The sequence below is a fragment of the Cervus canadensis genome, chromosome 17 (assembly GCF_019320065.1).
Source record: "Cervus canadensis isolate Bull #8, Minnesota chromosome 17, ASM1932006v1, whole genome shotgun sequence".
Classification (NCBI taxonomy): domain Eukaryota; kingdom Metazoa; phylum Chordata; class Mammalia; order Artiodactyla; family Cervidae; genus Cervus; species Cervus canadensis.
In genome coordinates, this window is record NC_057402.1 from 61,580,042 (window position 1) to 61,593,320 (window position 13,279).

The window sequence follows — 13,279 nt, forward strand, 5'->3', positions numbered from 1 at the left end:
TATATGTATATGTATTTTATATGTTTTCTATATATATACACTATATATTAAATATATACAATATGTATAATATTGTAATATTATTACTATATAATTATTGTAATATTATAATATTATTGTAACATATTAATTACAATAATTAATTGTACACTGGGAGAGAGGCCTTTCAGAATTCATCATGAATGTTATATATATTTTTAAATATATTGCTAATATATTATTAAATATTTCAATATATATCATTAAAATATATATTATATTATAATTATATATATTATTTAATATTATATATTTATATATGTATTATATATAATATGATACATATATATACATATGTATATAATGTGTGTATATATACAATATATATATTCTATATACAGTATACAATATTGTATATATGTAATATATATAATATATATAATATATATTATATATTGTAGATATATCAATATATTATATTGATATAATTTAATAATATATATTAAAAATATGTAATAACATATTAATAATATATATTTTAATATACATAGTATCCATGATGAATTCTGAAATGCCTCTCTCCCAGCATTAAGTGTTAATATTATTGTAACATATTAGTTATAATAATTAATATACAATATTTACATATATATTATATATATACTATATATAATATAATATATATTATATATTGTATATACAGTATACAATATTGTATATATGTAATATATATAATATATTATATATATAATATATATTTTATATATTATAGATATATAAATATATCACATTAATATAATGTAATAATATGTGTTAAAATATTTAATAATATATTAATGATATATTTTAAAATATGCATAATATTCATGATGAATTCTGAAAAGCCTCTCTCCCAGCATTAAGGATTGTGTTTGTGTGCCTCCCTCTCCCTTGATTTCAGCCTCCATTGACACACACACTTTCCTTTGACACCTCAGATCCTCAGTTTCTGCAGTATAAATAAAATTAGAACAGAAAGACAACTATGGTTTTTAGCTTTCATACATTATTCTGTCAAACTTAGAAATGTGTCCTCTCTAATGGACAGGGAAGCCTGGTGTGGTACTCTCCATGGGGTTGCAAGAGTCGAACGTGACTGAGTGATTGAGTGACTGAACTGAACTGATCCTGTCTAAAAACTTCAATTTAGTACACAGTTCTAGTTGTATGGGACAGTTCTTCAACTGCCTGAAGAGTTGACAAGTCTATTTGAAGCCATTACTCAAGGTTAAGAATGATTCCTCTCATTTATGAGTGACTATAAGTCATCCCCTCACCTTATCTGCCCAATATTGACTTCTCCACATCAGGAAGAGAGCTTACGAAGTAGAAAACGAAACATTCCGATTGTATACAATTTTTGACTGTCAAGAGATGACAAGCATTGTCTGGTGTTCACACACTGAAAGTTCATTTTTTAACCTGAATTACATGGACCAAGAAGATTCTCTCTTATCATTCCTATACACCATAGCTTTTTTAACTTTCTGCTAATTAGAAAGAATTTATTTCTCTACAAATTGATATAAGTATTGTTTAACATTTGAAGAATTGTATATAATGTGTGTGCATATATACTCCAAATCAGCAGAGAAGTAGGCAGAACAGAGTCTTGAAATGTCTAATACACATTTGAAAAAATACTGAATCTCCCTTATCAATAATCTGAAAAACACAAGTTTCGAAAACTGAACTCTAGTTTTTTGTTTTTCCATTAGATTTGCAAAGATTGAACTCTCCATAGCAGGGATGGGGGAGCAGGCATGGGGCATAGCATTGTCATCATTATTTGTGGACAGGCATAATCTATGCTTATTGCTTGATTCATCTCGAGCTGTCTTTGATGCATTTCATGATGATTTTTGTGTTGCTCTTGTTGTCTGCAGAACTATTCTCTCCTTGACATGAGGCCACCACCACCTGTAACAGTTACTCTAAACAATTCTGTGTACTGGCAGGAATTAGAAGATACCTGTGTCTACGAGTGTTTGGATGGCAAAGACTGTCAGAGTTTCTTCTGCTGCTATGAAGAATGCAAATCAGGATCTTGGAGAAAAGGACATATTCACATAGACATCTTGGAACTGGACTCATATTCACGGGTCTTTTTCCCTACATCATTCCTGCTCTTCAACTTGGTTTATTGGGTGGGATACCTCTATCTCTAACTCTTCTTCCAGGTGATAAGTGAAGAGTGTTAGATTCCCCTCTAAACTTTCACCGTCCCCAGACCAGTAGTGACTAACTGGAGTAGCAAGGAAAGACACTGCTCGGTTTATTTGAAATACATCACTTTTGAGCAGTGTAGGAGTATGTGGCAAATATTTCTATTATGTATTTCAAACCCACAGATACATGCGTGTGCACACACAAGTTAACTGAGTGTTAAAAGTGATCTTCTTGCTAATCCTTTACTGAATCTGTAGCTTGGTGATATTTATAAATGTTTTTTGGATATTGGAAGCAGTTCCCAATTTTCTTTTGTGAAGAAATCTGTGAAACGTACAAGCAAATATCTGAGACGCTCTCTCAGACTCCACCCTTTTCTGTATTTGTACTTGGGCCCTTGGCCCCACTGACGCCCAGTCGCGCAGAGTTGCTGCTGACCGAGACACTCATGCTGACCTCAGCCACTGGCAGTCTGAGTTCAAGTGTGAACTGCAGTGAGTTACCACCCAGTTTCCTCTCTCTGTGGCCCCTTTGCTCCGTCACCATCTTCACTGGTTGGTGTACTTTTATCTAATAACCTCACCCTAAGTTTGGAAAGGTTATATCTGTTTCATCCACAAGTTTTCAGTTAAGGAAACAGTCTGATTTTCAAAATTCTCATGTTGCTGAAGTCAAAGATGTTTACTATCTCTGAACATCATAAGTTCAACATTTTATCCTAAGAATTGTGTTTTACTAAACCAAGAAGCCACCCCAGGGTATACTCTATTATGGGTTCAATGATTATCTTTACCTTGCAAAGAAAGGTATATAGCATTCACAAGCTTTGGTTTTGAAATTGTTTTCCAGAATGTAAAAGAAATGTAGATAGAATTTGTACAAATTTTTCTTAGTGAATATTAACTTTCAAGTCAAATCAATTTTAGATGCAAAACAATGGGTCATGGCTATCATCAATGATATATTTTGATGAAAAAAATTATTTTATATTTTGGAATAAGGGTAGGTAGCAAGATTCTAAAGGAAAAGAAACCTTGAAATTATTACTCTTTTGATATTTTTATAACACAAAGCAAACTTGCTTATTGATGTTAGTTCTTTGTTATAACTGGATGCTAGTACATACTTCACAAGACTCTTCAGAAGCTTTCCACCATAGATAGGGAAAAAAAAAAGTCCTACCATTAGTTTAACAGATGCTTTGCCATTATCAAAATTTTGGTACTAACTCTGCTTCTCATCTTTATCACATAGAAAATCGAATTTGTTTTATTGGAAACCATATGTTTATTTTAATTATGTATTGTGCATACTATTATTATTCAGAAAAAAAGGTAAAACATTATGCAGGAAAAGTATATAAAAGTGCTAATTCATACAATTTAATGAATGCAGACTAGACACAGAAAACATGGGAGTGGAAGAGACCAGATGAGTTGAAATTAGATGAGTCTATTTTTATGAACATCAAGTGAATGCAAATATACTGATCTTTATCACCCAGTTTTCAAGGAAAAGTCTATATAACGTGAGACATTGAGTTATTTCCTGTCAACTCCCTCCATACCTTTTGATTTGATACTTACTACATAGGCCACAAGCCAACTGATTCTTATTTTGAAAGTCCAATTTAAAACACAAAAAACAGTAAGTATTGGTGGAGAAACAGGTTGAATCTATTAGCCCAACAGAAATTTCTGTGCTATTGGAGACTTGCACCTACTAGCAGTCTCGTCCTCTCCCTCAGGCATCAACCTCCCACTCACTCAACAACAGGGAGGGGTTCTGGAGGTGCCCTGACCACACCCCACCAGACGAACTAAACACCCAGAGATAGCATCCCAAGGTTCTTCTTCAAACACAATTCTCAACTTTATAGCAATATGAAAATTTCCATTCATTATTTCTTTTTTTAAAATGATCTGGAAGGAGCTGAATCTTTCAGTGAAATTCTTGGGAGGAAAATAGCCTAAAAGCATTTTTATCACATATATTAAGTCCAACTTTACCTCTAAAATTTTTTACTGAGGCCTCTTGTTTCAAGGCCATTCAATAATTGAGCTCATTGGCAACTCTTATGAAATTATAAGTACAGGATCATCTGTGTTTTCTGAATCCAACCAATCTCTCTCTCCTTGTATCAGTCATTCTGCTGATTTAAACACACTAGTTTATGGTTCCTTTTCCATGAAACAGAACATTCATCTCAAGAGAGTGTAACAGATCACAGAGCCTAAACTGGATTTCTGCACATCTATCCACTACGGGATCTTACTAAAAAGAACGAAAGCATTCCCTGAGAACACACCAATGCCTGCTTCTCTGCAACTTGCCCATTTAAGTTCTTGTTGATCCCAGCTCCCCAGATAAACCATACCAGTCTACAATAAAGGAAATTGACATGTACCTCACACAGGTGCAGGGCTCGGGGGCATGCTTTTAAGTAGGTATGAGTTTACATTATGGAAGAAGAAAGAGGATGGGCACTGGGATAGTATGAGGGGAATGTATTACTCTTTAACTGAAGGACTCTCTTTCACCAGTATGCTTGGTAAGTAGTGTATGTATGGTGAGCATTGTGCAAGACTATTCACAGATACTGCATCCTTACAGCTCCACCCAGATTGCTTTGCATGTAGAATGGGGAATGATACTTGGTGGCTGGATGGTAGCTGTAGGGAAGTTGAGTGACCTGCATTCCAAAAGTGCTACTGTGTTCCTCACTTTTAGAAACACGAAATTAAGGGGATGACTGTTCCGCATTTTGACAAAAATATCTAATTTCTGACCACCACAGCTCAAACTTAGAACCGTGACAGGCTCTATTAAGCTGCATCTAGGCTGGACAGAGAAAAAAGAAATTTCACACCAATGGAATTAGAGCAAAATGCATCTTCTGATCCTAGAAATTTTCAGTTTCTGCAAAGTCTTAATGCCACAGGCCACAACAGAGACTGTCATATACATGACTGAGAAGGACAATATAGCTATAACTTACTCTAGACCCAGTCAATACTGTCCCTAATTTACCCAGCATATGCCTTAAAGTAACAAATAAATCTTAAATTGCATATATTGTGTAGATTTTTCATTTCCTGTGATCATATATATCTCAGGCCAGATTTTACTTATCATTTATGAATGGTGAAGATTTCTTCATGTGCCCAACAGTTTTATCCTTAACCGTATTATCAAATCAGTTAAAAACTCATTTTTTGTGGACTCTTTAATTGAAGAAATGCCTTTCCTTTATGACAAAGCATTTTCAGGCTACATATGAGAAACTGGGGCCAATCTAAAAGTCGGTGACATTAGTGCTTGTGATAGGATGTGAGCGTTCACTTAGAACCTTCACACCAAGTCTTTTTACCTAGTCACAGCTTGCTGTAGTAAAAAGGTGTAGACAGATTTTTTGTTCCTCTGCAAATTATCACACTCTGGAAGCGAGAGTGGTAATTGATAACCCTATTTTGCATTGGTGGATACTTGCCACAACAGGGCATTCTTTATTAAAAGGGCTACGACTCAAAACAAATACAAACCTCATTTTTATCACTTTTATCTTGGCTGCCAATAACTGAAAACTTTCTGTGATTTCCTTTGAAGACTTGAAGGACTCTAACTAGTCTCCATGCCATTATACTTGCTATACCAAATGAGTGCTCTCAAAATACAAACATTTTTAATTCTCTCCATGATCTTGCTACTGTCTGAAGTGTTCTGAGATTTATATACATATGAAATTTCATCCTCAATTTCTATAAAAAGACAAAATGTGAATGACTTGAGATAAGGATAATCTGATGTAAATGCACATTGAAATATTTACAATTAGACTTCAGAACACCATCACATTTAAAAATATTCAGAAAGATGTCTGTAAATAAGAAAGAAAGAATCAGATGGTAAACACACTGTAATGTGAAACTCAGAATTTAAGTCCCCTTCAAATTTCCAAAAACTGAGGTAGCATGTAATCTGTACATTTTTCCCCTCAAATTTGCCTGTGGAAAATCTTCAGATTCACACAACTTAACAGTACTGCCACATTGTATAATCATATCCAAAGAACCAAAAATAAAAGTTCAGGCTAAATGACCCCTTCTCAAATTCTTTGTTAACTTACCTTTTACTGTAAAAATAGATTTCTATCATTATGTGGATAAAACACTATAAAAGACAGAGATAAGGGTTGAGATAATAGATAAATAACTTAGCCAGTCATATCTATGGAAAATAAAACTTTGGCTTTTAAAATAAAAAACCTGCTAATCTTTGAAGAGCAGCCATTAGACATTCCCAGTCCTTCTTTTACAATTTCTTCTGATTAAAACTTAGCAATTCCAGGATATAAACCTAGTCTAGTTCTATTTAGACCAAAAGAGAATGTTTCCTACTTCCTTTTCAAAATGTCTAGTTAAATGATGCTTTGGTTTTTAATGTTGTCAATGAAACATCTTAAATCTCATTACTCTGCTCACATAAAAACCAAAGTTTAGACCAGTTTATATCAGTCCTAAGAAAGTAGTACATTTACTAACAAGTCTTCAGTGTTTCGAGTGAACTAAGCCAGTTTTTAAAATTGTATTATACAGGAACATGAGCTAGAAAACAATTAGGTAGATAAAACACAGGAGCATCCTCACAATGCACACGTACACTCACACACATAAAGCAACATATTTGAATGTACCATTCAGGTAATGAGAGGGAAATGTAAAGTTGTTTTGCTTGAATTATTCAGATCATCACCTACCTCTACCACCTTGGGGTTTTTTTTGTTGTTTTTTTTTCTTTGCATTTATAAGCGCAACACAACATTTTCTCAGCCCAGTGGACTGTTCTACAATGTGAGGATGAGAGTGGTTTCTGCAGGAAAGGATGGTCTTCTCTGACTGCTGAACAGTTTAAACTGGGCAGATTGGAAAGCACAGTGAATATGGATTGCCAATAACGAAGCCCCCCGACTGAGAAGGTGGCTATTATATTTTCTTCTTTTCTAGCTCTTTGAGATTCTTTATTTTTCCCAATAACCACTTTTCCACAAAAAGTATTAAAGCTCCTGTTTTCCATTAAAAAGCAGAAGAACTCAATGCCAGACTGATTTTCAGGAGCAAATGATGAGCGCTTTGATTTTGTTCTTGTTTATTACAGCAGATTTTGTTTCCATTGGCTATTTGTTTGCAAATGAAGGATTTGGGGTGTCAGCTTTGTCAACTGACAGGTGAAAGCCACTCAACACACAGAGTGGCATTTCAGTCACTTTGCTGAGATTAGAACACCTCATCACCCTAACTAGCTGCGGCAGTTCCAGTCAATGCATCCACCAATCAGCTCACCTGCCCCATTCACTGCGTTCACGCACTGGTTAGGGCAGGGTGACCCTGGAAGCTACAGAGAGTTTAAACAAAAAAGAAAAACTGCATTCTGAAGTGACTTTCAATGTAATTAAATGGTAAATATTGACAGAAAACTCATTTAACTTGCTGACCAAATTTTTAAGTTGGCAGCTGAATATGATAGGATTTCAGAAGAAATGAATTGTGCTGGATTGTCATTATCATCATCATCATCACTATTATCATAACCGTCATCATCACCACCACCTCCACCACCATCATCATCATCATTACCATCATCATCTATGTATCCTTTTCAGATTCCACACTAGTGCTGGCCTTCTGAGGTGGTGCTAGTGGTAAGGAACCTGCCAGCCAATGCAGGAGATGCAAGAGGTATGGGCTTGACCCTGGGGTCAGGAAGATCCTCTGGACAAGGAAATGGCAACCCACTTCAGTATTCTTGCCTGGAAATTTCCATGGACGGAGGAACCTGTCCATGAGTCACAGAGTCAGACATGACTGAACACACACACACAAACACACACACACACACACACACACTCTCTTACTAGTGCTTTGGGGCTTCCTGGGTTTCACAGTTGTAAAGAATCTGCCTGTCAATGCAGGAGACATAAGAGACACAGGTTTGATCTCTGGGTCAGGAAGATCCCTTTGGAATAGGAAATGTCAACCCCCTCCAGTATTCTTGCCTGGAGAATCCCATGGACAGAGGAGCCTGGCGGGCTACAGTCCAGGGGTCACAAAGAGCTGGACACTGCTGAGCATACATGCATGCATCCTAGGGCTTAACTATTCAATCAACATGAAAGTTTAATGTCTTTTCCAAACAAAAACAAAATTAGAACTTAAAAAGAGAAAATTTTAAAAAGTTTTATTTCAGTTTAAATATTAAATACACAGCTCAAATATTTGCTTTCCTAAAACATTTCCAGAACTGTACTTTGTCCCAGAGGTCCTGTTTGTCTACCCTGCCTCAATCAGAATTTGAAATTATTCCTTAGGAGAATATTCCACCTAATAGTTTTTTGGTGGCTTGTGGGTTTGTGATTTTGTTTCTTATTTTGTTTTGGTTTGTTTTTTGTTGTTTTTATGGTGCTTGATGTTTTTTATTCCTTTTCAAGAAGTTAACATTTAAATTAGCTAAGAACTATCTATCATTTTTCCCTAAAATGAGTGCTTCTGTGTACACTTTAGATTTCTGTTAGCCCCAACAGACAATCAATATGCTTCTTATTATATAATTTGGGTCTAACCTTTGACTCTTTCTAGTATATCTTGAGATTTTTACTTTTGGATAGAAACAGACACAAGTAAAACATATTAATGGAATTTACAGTATTTGTTATTATATTAGCTGTTTAAACTACTTCTATGAAACATTTAAAAGGAAACTTTTGATCATTCTTGACCTTCAAAATGACTAATTTTGTGCTAGTGGACAACGTTTACAAGCATATGTTTGTGCAACCACATGACATGTTTTTCCTTATAAGCGGCTCCTGAACTAAGTGAGAGGTTCATTCCTCATGAATGAATTCTCTGGAAAGTTCTTAAGTAGCAACAATTTTCAGGGATTAGGCCTGGATTGTTTTGTGAGGAGTAAGGGGCCATCTTGTGTTTACATGCAGTGATGTGTGTGTTTATATCCTTATGGACAGTGGTAAAACTGGAACAACTTATTAGCGTGTGTATTATTCTACCTACCACCCTAAACATAGTTGAAACAAGTAGAAAGGAGCACAGTTTCCTAATGAAAGCATATTAGCTTCTCAAGCTGTTTCTTTTTAGGGAAAAAAAGAAAGAAATAGATAGAACTACCTTTTTATTTCCTGAAAATGTGGGGCCACATTTTTTCTTTAAAAAGAAAATCAAGCTTAAATAACTGATCAGAAATTGTTTTGAAGTCCAAATGAGGCTGCCTTCTGCTGAGAGCAGACCATCACATTTTCACTAGGGCACACTTAAGTTATTTCTTGGTCATTTGTGCATAGTGGTCTATTTTAACTGATAAGCCAAAAGTAGTTCTTCAAGATATAGGTGACAAATAACCACTGTAACACTTGTTTAGGACACAGATTTCATGTATATTGTGAGAAAGTACCAGGCTTAGCGTGAATTGTGCCACATGTGTGAGTTAACCATAATGTGTAGTAGTCTCTTTTTGAAACATGTGTATAAAGGAAAACCGTCAGGTGCCCTAGGAGATGCTCCAGGCAGAATGGCAGAGAAGCTGTGCATATCTGCTCTCTGCCTGGATGGACTCCTTCCTGCCTGTGAATTCATCTCCTCCCCAGTGGGAGAGAGGGGAAGGACTTCAGAATCTGAGGGCTTCTTGGAATCCGCACTGAGCACTCAGTGTAGAGGCTCAGTGTAGAGACCTGGTCCTGAGAGGTGACCTGCCCTGGCCAAATGTGTGCTCTGGTCCCTTTCTAGGCAAGTGGGTTGAGGGCCAAACCAGGGTCCCGGCCTTCATCAAGTGGCATCCAACAGCCCCTGCTTTACTGTCATCCCATGAGGGCCTGAAGGCTCTGGCTCTGGGTCCGAGGTCCTGCCGTCCTCCTCCTCTCTGTCAAGGATGTGACTCCCTGCTAGTTGTGCGCCTCGTGATTTCCTAGAGACAAGTGGGCACACTTGTGTCCAGCGTGCCTTGGCAATGCGGGCAGCACTGAGACACGGGAGGCACTACACCTTGCTTCGCCAGTCTGGCCCCCACTGTGCCCTGCTCGGGGTGGGCTAGGCTGCCCTCTGTATTTGTATTTGGATTCCTACGTTTGTACTTCTAATACAAATAAATGCACATGTTGTCAGAAATATTTGAGCCAAGAGTAGGTATCTTTCTTGTTTTGAATGGTCAAACAGGAGGCTGGGAAAAGGCATGGGCTTTCAGGTCCACATGGGTGGGGGGCCTTCCCACCGGCGGGGGTGTAACATCAACTGCCCTTCTCAGAGGCTCACCCTTCTGCTAACCCTACCCAGAGGCAGATTCTGCAGATGTTAAGAAAGAGGGGGGAGGTTACAAGTGACCTATGTTCAGAGTATATGCCCTTCTCCACTCTTGATGAAGCCCAGAAACAGAGACTCCCCTGAAAGCCCAAACAACACACCCACCTCTGCCCTTGAAGAGCTTGAAATCCCACTCTAGCCAAGCAGGGAGGCAAGTGCCGGTCCCCAGGGCCTCACCTACAGTTCAGATGTGATTAAATAGTATGAGCAGGGTTCTGGGTTTCTGCCCCTCCACTATCCATGAACGTGGAAGGGAGAACTGACTACTCTTAAAGTCTGAATAGCCTCTCTGTGAGAAAAGACTGCAGCCCCAAACTAAAGTAAAAGCCTAGCTTAGCAAATACGATCACAAACCAATGGCCACCACTGAGGACAGACTTTGCACTCCACTTTGATCAATTTGAACTGAGCACATTTTACTGAAAACAAGCATCAGGTCTCCTAGCTCACCTATTATGACTTCAGTAAGACAGCCCAGCCTGCTCCTAGATGGGTGCTCCACTGGAGGAATGGGGCAGGGGCAGCCATGAGACATTTTCTTCTGCCTCTGCCAGCTTCCACTTCTCCTCCAAGACTTAGCACAAGCTTCTGAACCTGACATTAGGTTTTCAGATGTCAGTTGGATGGGTCAGAAGTATCTAGTTTGGTATTTCCAGCAATTACTTCTGGATTACTTCAATCTGTGTTTGAATGATGGTGAACATTTCATGTTCATTAATCCCTGCCTCTTACCAGAATTGTCAAGTTGTCCCTGGTCTGTGACCAGTTCTACAGGCCTCTTCATAGATAGATTACAATCATAGCTGTCTTTTATGCAGGACTATGTGCTAAGAACTTTGCACACGATGAATCATTCAGTCCTTCCAGTACTCTGTGAAGGAGGTACTGTTGTTATCACCTTTATACTGATAAGAATGCTGAGGCTTTCCCAATATTAAAGACCTAGGAAAATGCAGAAAAAAAGTTCAAGTGCTGGAAATATGACTTTAAGTACTTCAGAACTTCTGTGCTTAAATGTTACACTCTGCAGCTAGTGTTTTGAAAATTTGGACATTATGGAGTGAATTTCTGAGAACTTTTTTTTAATAAGACCAAAATTTACTTTTTAATTAATTTAAACATGTTTTTGTTCGGAAAGGAATATTTTTTTCGAAAGGGCACAGGGAATGTAAATTGGTACAACCACTGTGGAGAACAGTATGTAGGTTCCTTGAGAAAATAAAATAGTTTCACATGATCCAGGAATCACACTCCTGGGCATATATCTGTAGAAAAACATGGATCAAAAGGATACATGCACCCCAGTGTTCATTGCAGCACTGTTTGCAATAACCAAGAGATAGCAGCAATCTAAATGTTCATCAACAAGTGAATGGATAAAGATGTGGTATATATATGCAATAGAATATTAGTCAACCATTAAAAGGAAAAAACTAATGCCATTTGCAGCAATATGGATGGACCTAGAGATTATCATGGGCTTCCCTGGTGGCTCAGTGGTAAAGAATTCGCCTACAATGCAGAACATGGTGGATTCAGTTCCTGAGTTGGGAAGATCCTGTTGAGATGGAAATGGCAACCTACTCCAGTACACTTGCCTGAGAAATCCCAGGCAAGAGGAGCCTGGCAGGCTACAATCCAAGGAGGTCACAAAAGATTTGGACACAACTTAGTGACTAAACAACATCGACAAAGAGTAGTAAGCCAACTAAGTGAAGTAAGCCAGACGAAGGCAAATAATCACATATTATCACTTATATGTGGAATCTAAAAGAATATAAGTGAACTTACTTATAAAGCAAAGATTCATAGAGAATGAACTTATGATTAGCAGGGAAAGGGTGGAGTGAAGGGAAAGAGTGGGAGTTTGGAATTGACATGTACACACTACTATATTTAAAATTGATAACCAACAAGAACCTGCTGTATAGCACAAGGAACTCTGCACAATATTCTGTAATAACCTAAATGGGAAAGGAATTTGAAAGATAATAGATTTTTATATATGTAAAATTACTAATAATTTTAAAATAAAATTTAAGAAAAACAAAAGGGCATCTAAAGAATGTGCTAAAATGGTACAATGAGCTCAGCCGTGTTTAGTAGGGATTCACAGAAATCAATCACAGTTGTTCTCAGCTGAAAAGTAATATACACAATGTTCTCTCACTTGATTACTTGACTTGTAAAGTAAGAACAGTTTTTATTACCAAACTCTGTACTGGTTGCAGAGTGGGAATTATAAGGAAGGTGAGAGAGTCAATCTTAGGTAGCCCCCTCCACCCCCCACCCCGAGTAGGAGGAGGAGGAGTTGCCATGGCAACAGTCTATTCTGCCTAAGACTGTCTTGAAGCCCACAGCTAATGATTACACAACAAAACAATACATCTTGTTCAAGGGTGTGTTTCTCCTTAAGCTCCGTGCTAATGATTCTATAACAACAATGGATCTTGCTTAATAACATGTCTCTCCTTAGCAGGAACCCATTCCTTCCCACTAACCTTGTTATCTTAAGATACATGTTGAGAGAGTCAGTCTGGAAAGAACTTTACAACCTTGAGACATTCTTTTGATCTATTGTTAGTAACCAAATGAAAAAGAATATGAGACTAGCAAGAGGGATACTCTTTCTGCCCCTTTCTGATGTCTGTCAGAAGCTTTCGCTGTCCCTTCTCACTTTAATAAAACTTAGGCCTCACGAAGCTCTGAGTGACTGAAGTTGCATC

The 13,279-nt window shown here is 37.2% G+C and overlaps 1 protein-coding gene across 1 annotated transcript in view; it reads left to right on the forward strand.

The window, feature by feature from the left end:
• Positions 1-7,594, forward strand: part of LOC122454822 (gamma-aminobutyric acid receptor subunit gamma-3) — a 774,851-nt gene extending 767,257 nt beyond the window's left edge. The window contains exon 11 of the mRNA XM_043489452.1: positions 1,905-7,594. Coding sequence (XP_043345387.1) covers positions 1,905-2,186 — 282 coding nt within the window. The 3' untranslated portion in view covers positions 2,187-7,594. The remainder of the gene's footprint in view (positions 1-1,904) is intronic.
• Positions 7,595-13,279: the final 5,685 nt, after the last annotated feature.